This window comes from Lactuca sativa, chromosome 1, assembly GCF_002870075.4.
Source record: "Lactuca sativa cultivar Salinas chromosome 1, Lsat_Salinas_v11, whole genome shotgun sequence".
NCBI lineage: Eukaryota > Viridiplantae > Streptophyta > Magnoliopsida > Asterales > Asteraceae > Lactuca > Lactuca sativa.
Genome location: NC_056623.2, coordinates 52,988,954 through 53,008,989, shown reverse-complemented (window position 1 = coordinate 53,008,989; position 20,036 = coordinate 52,988,954). Strand labels below are relative to the sequence as shown.

At 36.8% G+C, this 20,036-nt stretch overlaps 2 protein-coding genes across 3 annotated transcripts; both read right to left on the bottom strand.

Annotated features, from left to right (window-relative positions):
- Window positions 1-1,273: 1,273 nt before the first annotated feature.
- LOC111909953 (uncharacterized) lies at window positions 1,274-11,153 on the bottom strand. Of its 2 annotated transcripts, none has more exons than XM_042900870.2 (6): window positions 10,236-11,153; window positions 10,059-10,124; window positions 4,376-5,362; window positions 3,268-4,161; window positions 2,945-3,094; window positions 1,274-1,409 (listed from the first exon to the last, which is right to left on the bottom strand). In XM_042900870.2, the coding sequence occupies exons 1-6, from the start codon at window positions 10,668-10,670 to the stop codon at window positions 1,401-1,403; spliced, it is 2,541 nt and encodes an 846-aa protein (XP_042756804.1). In that variant the 5' UTR covers window positions 10,671-11,153; the 3' UTR covers window positions 1,274-1,400. The 2 variants fall into 2 exon arrangements, with proteins under 2 accessions (XP_042756804.1, XP_052626361.1); XM_052770401.1 differs by lacking the exon at window positions 1,274-1,409 and adding an exon at window positions 1,777-2,194.
- LOC111909952 (putative receptor-like protein kinase At5g39000) lies at window positions 10,781-11,470 on the bottom strand. Its single transcript, XM_023905744.1, has one exon. It carries the CDS (start codon window positions 11,468-11,470, stop codon window positions 10,781-10,783), a length of 690 nt encoding a protein of 229 aa, XP_023761512.1.
- Between the last annotated feature and the right edge of the window lie 8,566 nt (window positions 11,471-20,036).

Sequence of the window (20,036 nt, the reverse complement as noted above, 5' to 3'; positions counted from 1 at the left end):
AACTTATGAGCTTCAAATTGATAGAAACACAATCATCTCGAAGCTTATTACTTGAGTTAAATTGCCACACATTCACCTCCATTCATCCGTCTTCCCTCTCTTCTGGAACCCAATCAGTATGATTGACATTACATGGGCTTGGGGATCTAAAATAAATAATTCTTGTGTTTTTCTTTTTTCGGTTAGATAATTCTCGTACTATAACCGGGCAACGCAAGCCATGACACTGTTCTGAAAGCTTGAACACAAGGTAACATGTATATTCTGTATCTGGTGACAACCTTTGACTTTCAATCTTGCACTTGATATGAAATACTTGTTGTCTTGCAAGCTCAAGCACCTCTTCTTGGGATCTGGATGTATGGTAACATGATTAGATACTTTTTGGAGAAGGATCAAGCAATACACAAGAATATGATTACAAATATATAAAAACTATTTATATATAAATGAGTAAGCTCCAACTATTTAAGTCAGAATTGTTGAGAACAAATTAAGCAGAATTAGTCAAAAAATGAAATAAACACACCTGGACTGGGTTGAGTTTATGGAATTAAAAAGCTTCACATTAGAAGATTCGTAAAGAGCCTCCTTTGCCAAAAGCATATAATGCTTCTTTTTGTTCTCTTCCTTTAGCGTGCTTAACTGTCATAAAGTCAATATAATTTATTACCAAAATCTCAAGATTTACTTATTTTTATTTATATATATATTTTTTTAAATTCTACTACACTTAAAAGATGATAGACGTCGAAAGGACCTTTTCAACTTCCTCTGAAGTAGGAGGCAACTGTTGCACCTGGTCCGCGTTCAAGTCTGATTTACAGCCTTGTTGGCTTTCCTTTAATACCTTGATTTCTTCATGTTTCACCTGTATAAAATGTGTAAAGTAATGTTATATATATATATATATATATATATATATATATATATATATATATATATATATATATATATATATATATATATATATATATATATATATATATATATATATATATATATATAACATGATCAAAATATGGTCAAATACAATACTCAAACTTGCATTATTAATGGCTTGAAACTGAATGCCTTCAACATAAACATCACGACTTCCACAATAGCATCGTGAAAAGCTCTCTAGTAGAAACTCAAATTTAGTATCTTCTTTGCAATTTGAGAATCGACACAATTCGATTTTCATCCACCCGTCTTCTCTCCATGTTGCGAAATGTGTATGTAAGGTTTCACTTCCCTTTTTATATTTGAGGTTCACATACATCCGTTTAGCTAAAGATCTTCTTGGACCACAAAATCTAAATACCAGATGAACACCATAATTGACACCTGGAGATAAAAATTGAGCTTTTGACTTTATCTGGAGACTTAGATTTGAAATATTTGATATCTCTGCTACTTCATGAAACCTGCATATACATATTATAAGGTATCTAAATTAGTCATAGCCTCTAATCTCTATGCCCACACAATAGACACTTTTATTTTTGGATTGATGTCTTTTTCCCCAAATAAATGGATACCTTTCAATCTTTTGAACAAGAGTTAAAATTTACATTTATTAATTAACATTGTATCAATAAACATTTAGATTATAAATAACATAGATTCTTGTGTCATAATATTCTCTGTTGTTTCATTGTAGATTGGTCATTTTTATAGTAAATCTGTGAACCACCCACTTTGAATTATATGCTTTGTTACCTAAATGTTGAAAAAACGTATCTGTAACATTGTGCCAAAACGTACACTTGGTAAATGTATTTGTTACACTACATACTTCTTTCTCTTTAATGAATTGTAGATATTCTATACTTCTTTCTATTTAATAGTAAGGCGTAAATGTAAATTATTTTCTGTTTCATAACTTGTTATGTAAAAAATCAGGAACTTTTTAGAAAAAAATGAGACCCTCATTATTCTGGAAGTTAAAAAATGCAATGTAATAAACACTCGTCATAATCGAAATGGAAAGGCAATTGAATGTAACTTTAACAAAACAGAGCAATATATAAATCTAACAATGGTAAATGTTTGAACGTGCATAAAACAAACACACACACACACACACACGCACACACTTTGATTTTGGAACAATTCCAGATGGCCACTTATGTGACCGACGGTGCTTGTATAGGAGCTTTCTTGCTGATGTCATTTCATTTCGATCTCCATTATCGTCTAATGAAAACAACTATTATGCAAAACAAAACAAAATAAATCAAACCCAATATGTTTGAACACCTGTATATATGATTTGCTATAATCTCCCTACCAATAGTTGTTGTATATCTATTTTGTAATAAAGAGATCCATTCAGGCAAAAAGGATCCACATAAAGTATAAATCAGTGAAAACTAATATTTAGCTTGAAGTAGATCATGCATGAGCAAGAATAGTAATTGGGTTCTAAAGTTGGAGGTTTTTGGTTAATTCAAAATATTTTAAATTTTGAAAATTAGGTGATGAAGTTACTTAAACCAAGAGTATACTACTGAATGTTATATATTCTAAGACCATCCGTTATACCCACCACTAACCACTTTAATGGTGGGTGACACATCATCACCACACACAACCACTAAAAGGTTGGTATACCCACCACTATAACCATCTTATTAATTGATTTGTAAATATATATATATATATATATATATATATATATATATATATATATATATATATTATTGTAGAGAGATAGAGAGAAAGTTAGAGAGAGATAGAGAGAAAGAAAGAAAGAAATGTATTGGACGTTGGCTTCCGTTGTGTGCACCACAATCCACCACTACCACTAAGTAATGGGATGGTGTGCATTATAGTGGTTAGTGGCCATTTAGACTATAAAAGGGCTCGTCCTTGGTATACCAGATGGCCTAAGCAAATGCAAGGAATGTACGGAGCACCAAATGGATTGGACATATCATATAAAGAAGGAGCGAATTACCACTTTGCCCTTTTGAAGGAGGATTCCTTCGGAAAGCATGTCATGAAGGTCCTTTTTCTTTTTACTCAAGTAGTTCTCAGATTCTTTTGACATCTTGAATATTTCTTCATAGTCATGAGGCAATTTGGGTCTCCATATTTCATAATCATCCTGTATATCAGTTAAACATTAAAAGAAAATAATATTTTTCTTTTTCTTATTCATGAAAAACTACAGTTTAAGATGTTTAGATGAGTACTAACTTTTCATTTAGTTATGTTTTGATACACTTGAAGTAAATTCTGAAATAATGACATTTTCCTAATTAGAATATGAAAACTTACCTGTAATTTCAATGCTTCCTCAAGTCGTAGGAGCACGTCACCTGTAGTAGGTCGGTTTTGTCGTAGATCATCCACACATTCATTGGCCAGTTTTTGGAATGCAGTCAATGATTCTGGCGCAATTTGTTCCTTTATATACATAAACACCATATCATCAAGTTTTCCTTTTCTATAATGGCGTTTAAACGTATCTATTAGGATTTTAATTTGGCCATTGATGTCTTCGAACATCAATCTCCCACACAAGATCTCAAATAAAAGCACTCCGAATGAGTATATATCAGATGCTTTCTTAAAGACACCATCTGCAAGGTATTGTGGGTCACAATAGCCTTTTGTGCCACAAGCATTGTCGATCACATCCTCATTTACTGAAGTTATTGAGGAAAGCCCAAAATCAGAAATTTTTGCTTTCCAATCCTCACCTAATAGAATGTTTGGACTCTTGATATCCCTATGCATCAGCACCTCTTGTGTTGCACCACCCCCATGAAGGAAATCCAAACCACATGCAATATCAATGCATATTTCAAGCCGTTTCCTCCATGTAAGATCCTTGTTGCCCAAATGCCAGTCGAGACTTCCTTTTGACGCATACTCATAAACAATGATTTTTTCACCAGGTTGGTTGCAATAACCTACAAGACCAATCACATTTCTATGTTTGTACTCTAAAAGAATTTCAAGTTCTGTTAAAAATTCAGTTTCTCCTTGACCACCAGCTGTATCCAATCGCTTTGCAGCTATATTGGTTTGACGTCCATCAATGCTTGTAACTTCTCCTCTGTAAACCCTCCCGAATCCTCCTCTTCCAATGCGATTGTTATTACTGAAGTCATTTGTGGACAATTTAATGTCTTCAAGTGAAATTTGGAGGTTATCCTTTTGGTTTTTCTGTGAATCATGAGACACCCCAATCAATATGAAAAACTCAAAGATAAAGTGAAAGTAATTCTTATCTAAAACTGATTTGATTAGCTATCTTGAATTTTAGGTTCTCAATTTTGTGTCTATCGACGTGTTCAATGACCATTGAAATGTCCAAGTTAATTTTTTTTTCTAACAATGCATGAAGGATCAAGTATATATGAAGAGAAAATTGACTTACTTGAAGTTGTAATGCATTCTTGAGTTTCTCGACGACAATTCCAATTTTTGGACGCTTTTTATGAGTTTCTGCCAAACATCGATATGCGATATCTAGAAATGTCTCCAGAGAATCTTGATTCGGCCCTTTACTTAAAGTAAAAATGTTTTCATCAAATTCTTCCATTATTTTAGAATCTAGCATATCCTTTTGTGCTCCTTTCTGAAAGTGTTGTCGGACAAAGGGTGCGAGCCCCTTGTCATTTTTATTCGTGTAAGCTTGAGCATATGCCAAACTCCCAGACAAGATCTCAAAGAAAACTACCCCCAATGAATAGATATCTGATGCTTTTTTCAGCTTACGCGTCTTCTCATATTCTGGATCCAAGTACACATTTGTACCTGCAACATTTGTCTCGAGATAACTAGCCTGTTGAGACAAGGGACTGATTTTGGAGAGCCCAAAGTCAGCAATCTTTGCCACAAGATTATCAATGTTGTCACTCTTTATGTCTCGGTGTATTATGCTTTGTTCGGTGTGAAGGTAATTTAGTCCTTGTGCAATATCAAGACAAATCTGTAGACGTTGCTCCCATTTAAGACTATTCATTTTATCATAACTTCTTAAATGGTCATCAAGGCTTCCATTAGAGACATACTCATAGACAAGGATCAGGTCAGAACCTTCTTCATCACAAAAGCCAAGAAGAGAGACTATGTTGGGATGCTTACAACTCGTAAGTGTGTGAATCTCTGCAGAGAACCCTTCTTCTGCTTGTGTGTCGTTTCTTTTGAAGAGGCATTTTATAGCTACGGTGCTGCGTATCTTTGGCAGATCACACTTATTATTCCCATCTATCTCCAAGGAATTTTTTCCATCAAAATGTTCGAGTTCTGCTTTGTACACTTTACCATATCCACCTTCCCCAATGCATTGTGTCTGAGAAAAATTATCGGTGGCCACCCCTATATCATGAGAGCTGATCTTCAAGTGTTCCAAGTTTTTCCACTGCAAGACAACATTGTGTGTTATTAATGGATATATTGTGTCACCGACTATGATTATTCTTTTTTTTTTATTTAATCTTGATTTATTTCCAAAAAGTTGAAATATCAACTCTCATTCAATTTTGTCAAATCATTTTTGCAATGAATCTTAAACATCAATCCAATTTCAAAAAAAAAATCGAAAATGCTTCCTACTAATATATCAATAGCTGAAAAAAAAAAGTAAATTGATTGAATAAAATAAAATAGGAGTGTACTTTCATATAATAAGTTAATAAAATAGTGGGAGTAAGGCTTTCAATATTTGCAAATTAAAGGATATTGAAGACCTGTGTAGATACTCAAACTTGCTTGCGGATTTCAGTTTTGACGCAAACTATATCGGATTCCCATGCGTTGGTGTTAATTTATTAATCATACATAACTTCATTTAAGGGATAATGACTTAAAAGGGTAATATATTCTTCGATTTGTACACATTTGGTCACTGGGTTTATTTTTTGTTCACATTTACCCCTTCAACTTGTTAAACTGTACACATTCAATTCTTATGACCGGTTATTTCAGGTTAGCCAGTAAAAATGTCTTAATAAGGTAATATATTTCTCATTTTGTACACATTTAGTCCTTAATATTTTTGTACACATTTAGTCCTTAATGTTTTTTGTTGCAAAATAATTTATTTTTGTTTTTGTACTCATTCAATACTTATGAATGTTTTTTTTAAGTTTTTCTCACAACATCTTACATGAAACAATCATTAACGAGGTGTTTTAGGCTTTTGATGCTTATGTCCATCGCGATCTTGACTACTTGGTTGCTTAGGTCATGTGTTTTGAACGTCATAACTTTTTCATACTATCTCGGATTTTAACAATCTTTATATCTATGCGTTTGTATTTCAGTCTACTACAACTTTCGTTTATGTTACTCCTGTTAAAAAATAATATATTTTTAATTACGATCTTTATATCCATACATTTTTTATGAATGCATGTATGGATGTTTTTTTTTCATAAAATCGTAAGTAAAAACATATTATATTTTAACGGGAGTAATCTGAACGAAAGTTATAGCAGACTTAAAAAACGAACACGTAGATATAAAGATCGTTAAAATCAGATATCGTATGAAGAAGTTACGACGCTCGGAATACAAAACCTAAGCCAAACCACAAGACCTATACAACCAATCAGTCGAGACTAGAATGAACATAAGCATCAACAGCCTCAAACACCTCATCAATCAGGGACGGGCCCAAGATTTGGTAGTAGGTGTTGCCGGTCCGTAGTAGGTGTTGCCGGTAAGTAGAAGAAAGAAAAAAATATCGAAAAATATTGAAAATTTTACACTGCGTATAGAGAAAGCAGGGGTTGTCAGTGCCACTGCGGGCACCCAAAGAGAACCGTCTCTATCATCAATGATAGTATCATGTTAGATGTCGTGAGAAAAACCATAAATAAATCATTTATAAGTACTGAATTTGTACAAAAACAAAAAATGACTTATTTTGAAACAAAAAAAAAAAATATTAAGGACTAAATGTGTACAAAAATATTAAAGACTAAATGTGTACAAAATGAGAAATATATTACCCTAATAAGACATTTTTCCCGGCTAACCTGGAGTAACCGGTCATAAGGACTGGATGTGTACAGTTTAACAAGTTAAAGGGGTAAATGTGGACGAAAAAAACTCAGTGACCAAATGTGTACAAATCGAAAAATATATTACCCTTTTAAGTCATTATCCCCTTCATTTAACTAATGATCTCTTACACATAGACAATTTTTTTGTATATTTTGTATTACACCGAGTCTATTACTGTAAATATCTTATATTAATATGAACCACTATAATTAATATAAATTAAATGGGAAACAAAAATGTAATTAACTCATATATTTATAAAGTACATATAAAAAAATGTTACGTGTCTTTAAGTAAAAATAAGACAAATTTTAGATAAAAATCCTCACCTCATAACCTTGTGTAGAATTGAAAACAACTTACTTACAGTCTTAGAGTTAATACAAGAGAAAATGTATAAAATAGCAATTTTCTTTAATATATTTTTTAAAAAATAGCCAAAAACAAGGTAATCGTCTCGTCTACTCTAATAAATGAAGCTTTTTTTGTCATATGTCTTGTTCTTCTTTATTTTGACACATGTCATTTTGTAAGAGTTTTAAAATTATTATTTTCCACTTGTCATTTTTTGGGAATTTGAATTTTTTTAAAATAAAATTCCATAAAATTCTAAAGAGTTTATAAGAAAAGAGAATCATTCTATTAATTTGATAATAAAGTTTCGTAAATGCTTCAAAGAATTTTTGATTTCTTTTATAAATGTTCCAAGAGATTACATTATCTTATATAAAAGTATTATTTTATAAAATATTTAATGTTTAAATATTGATATTAAATTTTTATTTTTAATAAACTTATGTAATGCATAGGTTTTTTAGCTACTTTAGATAAATCATTGAAACTTGCCTGCCAATAGAGGTTTCTTGTTTTGTAGTGTTAATGGGATGTAGTTTCGGCTCAATTACCAGGCCCAAATGTGAAGTATCTAAGTCAAAAAAAAAAAAATTATAACTTTTTATTTAAACGGATTTTTTGTTGAGCAAAGCATAGATAGAGAAACATATCTAGAGATGGCAAAAAAACCCGTACCCGATGGGTACCCAAAACCCTAACCCGAGTTGACCGGGTAAATTCCCGAGTTGACCGGGGATGGGGACGGGGATGGGTATTACCCGAATACAAAAGACAGGGATGGGGATGGGGATTGTTCTACATGTCGGGTACCCATACCCGTACCCGAAACCGGCCCCGATGGGTACCCGATATTATATATATATATATATATATATATATATATATATATATATATATATATATATATATATATATATATATATATATATATATATATATATATATAGTGTTACTTATGTTTTTATTTTTAATAATGTATAAGCAAATGTTCAGTAGACAAAGTAAGCTTTTTTAATAATCAAACGTATAGTTTTGGGAAGACTTTTAATGTCTTTTTTTGCAAAAAATGATTTAATTTATAACCTTGAATGTTATTATTCGTGTTTGAAGACATTCAGTGATTATAGCGTTTTATATTAGGTCTGATAGTTTTTGTTTTGTTGGTTAATATATAATTATGAGTTATTTTTCATAAAATTTCAAAAATTTGTAATGGGGAAAAATCCCGGATTACCCATTGGGGATCTCCGATACCCATTAGGGATGGGGATGGGGATAGATTTCTAATCCCCGATGGGGATGGGGTCGGGTATGGGGATGGGGAACACGAAACCCGATATACCCGTACCCATTGTCATCCCTAAACATATCTACGGTTTCCTCTCTCATCTATGGTTTGTTCTTCAATTTTTGGATTTAATAAAAAACAAATTCAAGTTTTTTTTTTTAATTATTTATTTGTTTGTATTAAATGGAACAAACAACACGTACAATTTACCTTTATTGATTCAATGATTTGTTTATTACATAAATTTTACTTTGTTTTATTTTCATTAGAATGTATTTGGAAAGAATGATTTATTATAATTAACGCAATCCTAAAATAAAACAGTTTTAATTTACTGGTATAAAAACAAATAAATAATTAACCATCTCAAAACATCATTTTGCTATATAAGTTTCCTACAAACAAATAAATAATTAAAAAACTAAAAAAACGAAACTGAACAGAAAACTATATATGAAAAGGAAACTGTATATGCATTTCTCCATCAAAAAAAAAAAAAAAAAAAAAAAAAAAAAAAAATTCAGAAAAAATTCAGAAAAAATGCTTTAAATATTACATATATATACATTGGCATGAGCTTTGGGCCGAAACCACAGCCCATTAACACCACAAAGAGAAACCCTACTTGGAGGCTAGGTGAGGCCGTGAGGGGTTTAAAACTTTAAAAGGCTATTTTTAAAGAAAAATCATAATTGAATGTTTAATGGGATATCCTCTTTAATATAAATGAATAAATGAAGATTTTTTTGTCACATATTATTTTCTTTTTTATTTTGACACTTGTCATTTTGTGATATTTTTAGAAATTTTATTTTTCATTTGTCATTTTTTAGGGATTTTCATTTTCTTAAAAACAAAATTCCATAAAATTGTAATGGGTTCTATAAGGAAATAAAATCAACTTATTAATTTGGTAATAAATTATCATAAATAATTCAAACAATTTAGTTTCTTTTGCAGATTTATTACATTGTGTTATGTAAAGTATTACATTATAAAATATTTCATATTTATATTAAAATTTTATTTTTAATAAACCCGTGTAATACACGGGTCTTACTCATAGTGTGTGTGAATATACGTGTGGGGTTATATACAGAACCAAAATGGATGGTTTTGCCTCATTTACACATATCCCATCATTAAGGGGTTTTTTTTATAGCAACATCCTTTTTAAGTTATCCTACGTTAGCTATTTTTAAAAAAAGTAATTAATTGAAATGGATGTTTTATGCATTTTCTCTTACTATCGCATAGTTTGAGAAGATGCTTTTTCTGTAATAAATAATTTATATTTCCGGTCTTCATTAGCAAAGGCATTGAGAATTTGACATGAATCATATATCATATGTTTTAAAATTAGTGTACGATAACAAAATAACCTGAAAATGAATCAGTTAATTACCTCCAATCGATTGGTTGATGTCCCTTCAACTTCACCAGCAGCTTGAGAGTGTTGATTCAGTATACCCTGCAACCGATCCAATTAATGGGAATTCGATATATAACTATATCGACAGATGAAAGAAAACAAAACAAAAAGCGGGGAAGGGAAAGAATATAATTAGAATAATGGGCTTACAGGATTTTCATGTTTCCATTGAAGATCCAGCGCTTGTCGAAGTCTAATGAGAATATGATCTATATCTGGGCGATCTGACCGTTGATCCTTCAAGCAGTCATATGCTATTTTTGAAAAGACTTCAAGTGATAGTGGGTCCATGTTTTTCCGTAGATCAGGATCGATGAGATCATGTAGTTTTTTCTGTTTATAAAGAGATATGGCCAATGGAGCTAATAAACGTTCTTCTGGAATACACAGGTGCACAAGCCTCTGTTCATAATGGAATCTGGCAGACGGAGCTAAGGTAAACATGCACATGTCAAGGGGATTTAGTGCAGGACGTCGTTGTTGCGTATGGACGTTAGAATCAGATTCTTTCTCTCGGTAGTATGCATCAGGGTCGTTAAACTTCTTGAACTTCTTTCCCACCAGACTCATTCCTGCAAACTCCATTTGGTCTGGAAAGCTGTTTGATGATTCGTTTGTATTTGATCGGTTTCCAGGTGCTAAGTCGACGAATGATGTGGTGCGTGATGCTACTGAAAAGTTCCTTATAACGTCGGTCAGGGATGGTGGCGCATCTGGACTTCAAATAATACAACCCCTAAAGAGTACACGTCGGACTTGTGTGTGACGCCTCCGGTCTTTTCATATCTTGGGTCGATATACCCTATTGTGCCACTCAGACGATCAAGGAAAAGCCGGTGTCTTCGAGCTGTTGTATTCTTCATGGATAGTTCAAAACCTGATAACTTGGGCTTCCAGTTGTCATCTAGTAAGATTTTTGAACTCTTGATATTACGATGTATCACGCTAAAATCGCGTTGCTCATCGTAATGGACGAACTTCAATGCACATGCAACACCAACACATATCTCCAGTCTGCGCATCCATGTCAAGGTCGGGTCTGCCAGATATCTGTCGAGACTTCCATGGGTCTCATACTTGTTTATTATGATCTTCTCACCCTTCTCATCACAATACCCAATGAGAGAGACAAGATTGTCATGCTTGAGAGCAGAAAGCAATGTAACCTCCATTAAAAACTCTTTCTTTCCTTGCCTGTACTCTGGATCTAACCTTCGTGCAACAATGTCGATTGGTTGACCGGATCGAAGGAGTTGTCCTTTGTAAGCCTTTCCGAATCCACCTCGTCTGATGAGATTTTCATCAGAAAAGTTGTTGGTGGCGGATTCTATATCTTCAAATGGGATTTTTAAGTCACCGTTTATTTTGGAAGATGAAGAAGACATGATGTTTGTGTGTTATCATCAAGTAAAAAGGAGAGAGGGCAACAAATGCATTATGTGAAGGGGAAGACCACTTTCGATGTGTATATATATTAAGTCCAGCGAACCTAATCCATCCCTAGTTTTTGTATTTTAGTCCAAATAGTAGATCCACAAGTTGCAGTATACTGTAAAAAATATAAATTATCAGTCTATAAAACAAGATTAAAAACTAAAAGTATAAATGCAAGCAGGGCATGCGATTAAGATACTTGAAAGTTGCTTATTCAACTCTGACATCTTCTACCTATCACAAATACAAACAAGTCAACAACTATTAACAAATAACAAACGTTAATAAACCAAATTTAGTAGACTGTGTTTTATTATATTCCCTCATCTTAGATTAGATGTTGTTTATACTATTTATTAGTATACATCGATCTTTAAATCATTAAATAGATCGAATCAAATATAAATATATGCTGAATTAGGTTAGGATGACTATGGCCTGGTACCTGCTGGCTGCTACTACGTACCAATGTGAAGTTTGACACGTCAACTTATACTCTTATACAAACAATTTTGAATATTAATAAACTATTAACTAAAAAAAATAAACTATTAACTAACATTGATTCTTAATGTTCAAATCTATTGCCCAAAAATGACCTCCATCTGGGGTTGTATAAAGTTGACCATTCATTTCCCACTAAAATGCTTTACGAAATTCCACACTTCCAAAATATCATTTCCGTTTTTAAGATACTTTCAGATTTTTCTCAGGGTAATATTTATATTCATTTTCACGATGTATTATGAAATTTGAAAAAAAAAATATTGTTATTGAAAAAATAATTATTTTAAATTTCATTCAATTTGATCTGTATAAATCTTGGCAAAATCACAGCCTTTTTATGATAACCATGTTTTCCTTAAAATGGTGGCCGGTCTCCTAATCCTTTTCTCTCTTAAAACACATGACTCTCTCCTATCATCAACTCTCATCTTCATCAGCCATCAACGCCACCACATGCATACTACCATATCACGCAAAACTGTGTCTAAGAAAAGAAAAGAATTCTTGAAACTTCATAATTCGAAGTAAGTCATGTTCACCTTTGAATCTTGATTCCATGAAATCTTCATCTCCAAAAAAACCCTATTCTTCAAATATGGAAGACATGTATTTTAATTTTCTCCCGACAGCAACATAGTTTTTTTAATAGTTAGCCATAAAAGCCTATAAACAATGACTATTTCTATTTAGGGCTTTCTGAAGGTTGTTGATTTAGTTACTAACAATATTTGTGTGTGGATTTTGGGTTCTTAGCTCGTTAGATTATTTAAGGCATGAGACATTGGAACAATAGTACTTATTGGTTGGTATTAGGGCTTCTTTTCCATTACTTGATTTAATCTCAATTAATGGCTTTTTGAGGGATCATGAGTGTAACATCTCAAAATACGACCCAAAAAATTTTGTTTAATCATTACTAAAATCATTAGATCAATCCCATAAAATAAAACCCATAAGTCAATGTATCCAAAACCATAACAAAGTATCACAAGAAAACTGTATCAAATCATGTCAATGGAAATCTAATCAACTCCCAGGACAAAAACTGTAGCTGTGATGTGTGCAATGTCATCATCCCGAGCTCTTCCCTTTACTTGCGGAAGTACCTGAAACCAAAACTGAAACTGTAAGCACGAAGCTTAGTGAGCTCCCCCAAACTACCACATACCATACAATAACATATAAAGCACATACTGGGCCTTGCCCACTGCATCGGACCGAAGTCCGGAAACTGCATCGGACCGGAGTCCGGAAACTAACCAGGGCCCTGCCCACTGCATCGGACCGAAGCCCGGAAACTGCATCGGACTGAAGTCCGGAACTAATCAGGGCCTTGCCCTCTGCATCGGACCGAAGTCCGGAAACTGCATCGGACCGAAGTCCGAAGCTGACTGCACATAACATAGCATAAACATATCAACTAGCATGAACACATATACTGCATACTGCATCGGACCAGGGTCCGAAACACATAACACAAAACATGCTTGAATCACAAAGACATCAAGCAATCTAACTACTGCATCGGACTGAGGTCCGAAACTACTGCTAACTAAACGGGTCGGCATTGTGGCCGTAGACCCGTTCCTACTGGAAGGAAGACTCACCTCGTAGTCTAGCTGCTGAATGAACTGCTCTGGAATCTGTCTGATGCGGCTCCGGTTTCACCCTGGCTACAATTTCCATAAGTACACTTAATCAATTACTGATAACCATACTGAGGGTAAAATGACTATTTTACCCCTAGTCAAAGTCAACCCTCTGGTCTAAGTCAACATACAGTTGTCCTGACTCGTCGAGTTGGGCCGCCAACTCGTCGAGTCCCTATTCTCTACTCTTAATCCTGCCCGCTACTACTCGTCGAGTTGGGCATAGAATCGACGAGTTCCTCTTCGATACTAACATTCAGTCAATCTGCATCCAACTCGCCGAGTTGTATGAACAACTCGTCGAGTTCTCCTTCATCAGATGGACACTCTGGCTGTGACTCGTCGAGTTGTATGAACAACTCGCCGAGTCTGTTCTTGAGATATGAAGATTGTCTTAGACTCCCCGAGTCAGGGCATTGACTCGCCGAGTCCCTCCATGAATGAGTCTGGTCTCCGACTCACTGAGTCCATCTACAATCCACTGGTTCCACTCGGCATAACTCACAAAGAGAAACATCAGGGACTTGCGACTCGACTTGCCGAGTCCGAAGAACGACTCGCCGAGTCGGTTGCATGCAACTTTTATACAATCGATTCTGTTCGAATCCTGTGCATCCAACTTATAGATCTGGGTACCTAAGGCTTGATTAACACGTAAAGTTTCCAACTTTATGTGTACATAGGCATCCATAAAGGTTTAAAGGCTCAAAATGCACTAAAAGGGGTAGATCTAGGGTCCTCATGCAAAATGGTTCCATAAAGGCAATAGATCTGAGCTTCTAGAGCTCCAATCTGGGTAGATCTGAAGGCTGTTCGACACCACATGCTCTCCATAACACTATTAAGCCAAAATGGAAAAAACAAGCTACTTATGGGATCTACTTGAAGAAGGATAAGGGTTTAGGGCTAATACCTCAATGAAGACTATGATATCACCAAGAACTCAGATCTACTTGCTTCTCCCATGATTCCTCCTCTTCTCTTCTCTTCTTATAATCCACCAATCAATCACAACTTCACAAAGTGAGAAAAATCACACCAAAATGATAAGGGAGGCTAGGGTTTTTGTGTGAGGCTTTTCTGTGGGTGAGGGTGTAACGCCCGTAGATCAGGGCTAGTCAATTTAGAGACGATAAGCATCAAAAATGACTTTTTGATGGGATATTATTTAGAAGGATTAATCTTAACTAAGTTGTAGTATATGTTACAAGGATTCCATACATATAAAGAACGCCAAAATCCGAGTTATAACGAAGAAGTTATGACCTGTCGAAGTTTCGCGACAGAACCGGCACGACCCAGCGCGACGTAAATAGTGAATTTACGTTAGAGCGATATTTAGACGAAAGAATCTAAATGAGAATTGAAAATCTCATCGATAGTAGTCCAACGATAAAAAGACAAACGAAAACGGAGTTCAGATGAAGGAGTTATGAATTTCGAAAGGACTTTTCCTGTCCTGGCTTACTAAAAATAATATATAAGTAATATATTTGTAATATATTAAAAATAAAGTCAAAATTAGCCAACGGATTCTAAACGAGAGTTGTAGAGCATAATCTCACCTTTGCGTCGATATAAAGAACGTCGAAAACGGAGTTCGTATGTGACAGTTATGAATTTCTAAAGTTCGGGGCGCGAAACCCCAAAATTGTCAGATACCACGGTGTGGCAAGCAGTGCCATGATGTGGCCAGTCTTCTGACACCTTCGGGAGTCCCCCAGATGCAACTTGCGATGACGCATGCAGTGATGACCAAGCCCACGACGTGGAAAAAGGTGTCACGACATGGCAAGGGCCAATTTTGCCCTATAAATAGGTTTGAAGGGCCAGCCGAGTTTGGTTGCTCATTCTCTCATCTCTCACCCATATTACCTCGATTTACATGCAAAGAAGTAACCCTGAAGCCCTAGTATCATCCCGAGACCCGAATCGAGTCCTGAAGCCCGAAGATCCCGAGAAGTGCAATTCACGAGCCGAAGCTCTGCCCGCGAGGAGCCCGGTTTTTGTGAAGATCTTCCAGATCTACCGAAGAATACTACTTCTGCAAGTCGTAGTGCTGTCCGATCATCTTCTAATCAAGTGAGTGTATAGTCACTTTCATCTTACACATAGATATGAAGTATTTTATAAACTACGTGCTATGTGTACATATAGTGTTGTTTATATGTGTGAGTGTATAGTTACTTTCTTCTAACACATAAATATTAAGTATTTGCTACGATATACATGTTATGTGTATATATATTGTCGTTTATTTGAGATAAGTGTAAAATGGATGTTTTATATAGGTTTTAAATGAGTTAAATTGTATATGTATGTTATGTCTACAAATATGTTAGGTAGAACATGGGTAGACGAATTAGTTGGTGTGTGATGACGGATGAGTTTGAGTATGAGACGAATGATGAACCTTGGTAGCTATGGATTTAGTACTGTATAGATGAACCTTGGTAGCTATGGATTTAGTACTGTATAGATGAACCTTGGTAGTTATGGATTTAGTACCGTATAGACAAACGTTGGTAGCTATGGATTTAGTACTGTTAGATAGACGATGGTAGCTATAGATTTAGTACTGTTAGATAAACATTGGTAGCTATGGACTTAGTACCTATACCGGTAGCTATGGATTTAGTATTGTTAGATAAACGTTGGTAGCTATGGACTTAGTACCTACACTGGTAGCTATGGATTTAGTACCCGATGAATGAACCATAGCAGCTATGGAATTAGTGCTTTACGAAGGAACCTTGGCAGCTATTGTCTTAGTGCCTAATAAAGAATCCTGGCAGCTATTAACTTAGTGCCTAATACGGAGTGAACGAATAGATGATTCTTAGGGTAGACCCTTAAGAGTAAGGAAGATAATGGGGATGGGTAATTGGGTTGATTGTTTGATAATTAAATATAATAATTATATTATTGTGGGTTGAAAACCCTATATGCTCACCAGGCTCCAAAGCCTGACCCACTCAGTTTAATTGTATCACAGGTATCGATACGAAGCTGCTTTGCACTGAGAGATTAAAGGAGATGTAAATCCCTAGAGTAAATAAATGTATGTTCTGTTTATGTTTATGTGTCTGTATCGGAACATCACATCCCGAGGTTTTATTATTTAATGAAAATACATTCTCTTTGAGAAATGTTTTGATAAGTTTTTATCATATCTTGTTTTGGGAACAAATTCCGCAACCGTTTTCGTTAAACGATTACTCTGATTTTAAAAACAAAGCATAAACAAATCGGTCTTTTCTGGCCGTGAAATTGGTGATGTCACAGAGGGGGGCTAATGAATGCCCAAAAAGTTGTTTAAATAGGGTACAAACCCGTGGATTTAGGGTTTCTTCCAGATTGGCGGACTCACCGAGTCCCGAATATGGACTCGTCGAGTCGCCTAACTACACGTGCTCGGAAACCCGTCTCTACTCGACGAGTCAAACTACTGACTCGTCGAGTTCCTCTTGAAAATTGACTAAAAACATAATTAAATAACATATCAGAATTTGGGGCGTTACAACTCTCCCCCACTTGTCTCAGACTTCGTCCTCGAAGACTGCTGCTGATGCATCTGGAAACAACTCTGGGTAGTGCTCCCTCATCTCCTCCTCTGCCTTCCACGTCCTCTCAGACCCCTTCCGGTGCTACCACTGCACCTTCACCAACTGAACCACCTTGTTCCTCAAGGTCTTCGTCTTCCGATCTAAGATCGCTACGGGTCTCTCAATATAATTCAGGTTGTTATCAACCTGAATGTCCTCTAAGGGTACAACTGCTGACTCGTCCACCAAAAACTTCCGCAACTGAGAAACATGGAAAGTGTTGTGGATCTGACTGAGTTCTGTCAGGAGATCCAATCGATAAGCAACCCGACCCACCCGGGCCAAAACCCTAAAAGGTCCAATGAACCTGGCGCCCAGCTTGCCCCTTTTCCAAAACCTGATGACACCCTTCCAGGGTGATACCTTCAGGAGGACCATGTCGCCCACCTGAAACTCCAAGTCTGAACGCCTCCTGTCGGCGTAACTCTTCTGCCGACTCTACGCAGTCTACAGTCTACTACGAACCTGCTGGATCAACTCAGTCGTCTTGAGCACCACTTTGGTGCTCCCAATGACACGCTGACCGACCTCACCCCAACAAATCGGGGTCCTGCACTTCCTCCCGTAGAGCATCTCGAAGGGAGGTCGATCAATACTCACACGGTAACTGTTGTTATACGAAAATTCCGCTAACGGGAGATACGTATCCCAACTGCCACCGAAGTCTAGGACACATGCCCGAAGCATGTCCTCGAGAGTCTGAATCGTTCTCTCGCTTTGCCCGTCTGTCTGAGGGTGGAAAGCGGTGCTTAAATGGAGACGAGTACCCATCTCGTCATGAAACCGCTTCCAGAATCTGGAAGTAAAATGGACATCTCGGTCTGACACTACTGAAACAGGCACTCCATGCCGTGCCACCACCTCTCGCACGTAAATATCGGCTAGCTTCTCATCTGATATGCTCTCCTAGATCGGTATAAAATGAGCACTCTTTGTCAACCAATCCACTATAACCCATATAGAATCCACTCCATGTGTGGTCCTGGGAAGCTTAGTGATGAAATCCATGGTGATATCCTCCCATTTCCACACTGGAATGTCTAACGGCTGCATCTTGCCGTGGGGCCTCTGGTGCTCTGCCTTAACCTTCCTGCAGGTCAGGCATCTCTCTACATACCAGGCGACATCCCGCTTCATGCAGGGCCACCAGTAATCGGGTCGAAGATCTCTATACATCTTCTTCGCCCCAGGGTGGATGAAAAATCGAGACTTATGAGCCTCGTCCATCAGCACTTGTTGTACTCCGCCCCAGTACGGTACCCAAACCCTCCCATGAAGGGTCAACAATCCTCGACTGTCATAGTCAAAGGAAGCTACTCGGCCCACAATCCTCTCACACTTTTGCCTCTCCTCCTTGAGGCCTTCGACCTATGCCTCCCTGATCTGCTCCAACAATGGAGTAATCACTGTCATCCTCAAACAAATATCTCTGATCGGGGCCGTTTCCGCCTAGCGGCTCAGGGCGTCGGCCACTACGTTGGCCTTTCCTGGATGATAAAGGATCTCACAGTCGTAATCCTTCAACACATCTAACCATCGCCTCTGCCTCATGTTCAGATTCGGCTGATCAATGAGGTACCTCAAGCTCTTGTGATCCATGTAAATTGTACATCGACCCCATAGAGGTAATGTCTCCAAATCTTGAGGCCAAACACCACTGCCCCCAGCTCTAAATCATGTGTAGGATAGTTAGCCTCATGAGGCTTCAACTATCTCGAGGCGTAAGCTATCACACGGCCTCGCTGCATCAACACTGCTCCCATACATGTGATCGAAGCATCACAGTAGACTACAAAATCCTCTACCCCTTCTGGCAGGGTAAGGATCGGTGCCTCGCATAATCTCTGCCTAAGGGTCTCAAATGCTACCTGCTGCTCAGACCCCCAGCAAAACACCACCGACTTCTTAGTCAGTCGAGTGAGCGGTACTTCTATCTTGGAGAAATCCTGAATGAATCTCCTCTAGTACCCTGCCAAACCTAGGAAGCTCCGAATCTCAGATGGAGACCTCGGGACCTCCCACTGCATCATGGCCTCTATCTTGGCTAGATCTACCCGAATTCCCTTCTGGTTGACGAGGTGCCCAAGGAACTGCACCTCACGCAACCAGAACTCGCACTTGGAGAACTTCGCGAAAAGTCTCTCCCTCCTCAAAATCTCTAGCACCTCTCTCAGGTGCTCCTCGTGCTGCTCCTGAGTCTTGGAGTACACCAAGATATCATCTATGAATAGTATCACAGATCAATCCAGGATCAGCCTGCATACGCGGTTCATGAGGTCCATGAACGCGGCTGGAGCGTTGGTGAGTCCAAACGGCATCACCACAAACTCATAATGACCATACCGGGTCCTGAAAGCAGTCTTCTGCACATCCTCATCTATGACTCGCATCTGATGATACCCGAAGCGTAAATCGATCTTGGAAAACCAAGACGCTCCCTGCAGTTGATCAAACAAATCATATATCCTCGGAAGTGGGTAACGATTCTTCACCGTTACCTTATTCAACTCCCGGTAATCTATACACATACGGTGCGACCTGTCCTTCTTCCTCACAAACAAAATCGACGCTCCCCAGGGCAAACTGCTTGGCCTGATAAAACCCTTGTCTAGCAGCTCCTGCAGCTGCGTAGACAACTCCTGCATCTCTGGGGGAACCAACCGATACGTTGTCTTGGCTATCTGAGTCGCACCAGGAATTAGGTCAATCTTGAACTCGACCTGTCTCTCGGGAGGTATTCCAGGAAAACCCTCTGG

Excerpts from the sequence above, each read along its gene's own strand:
- LOC111909953 (XM_052770401.1), bottom strand. The coding sequence starts at position 10,670 with ATGGAGTTTGCAGGAATGAGTCTGGTGGGAAAGAAGTTCAAGAAGTTT. Across the intron at positions 4,162-4,375 it reads AGAATGCATTACAACTTCAA|AAAAACCAAAAGGATAACCT; the intron begins GTAAGTCAATTT and ends CATGATTCACAG. Across the intron at positions 3,095-3,267 it reads AGGAAGCATTGAAATTACAG|GATGATTATGAAATATGGAG; the intron begins GTAAGTTTTCAT and ends ACTGATATACAG.
- LOC111909952 (XM_023905744.1), bottom strand. The coding sequence starts at position 11,470 with ATGTCTTCTTCATCTTCCAAAATAAACGGTGACTTAAAAATCCCATTT.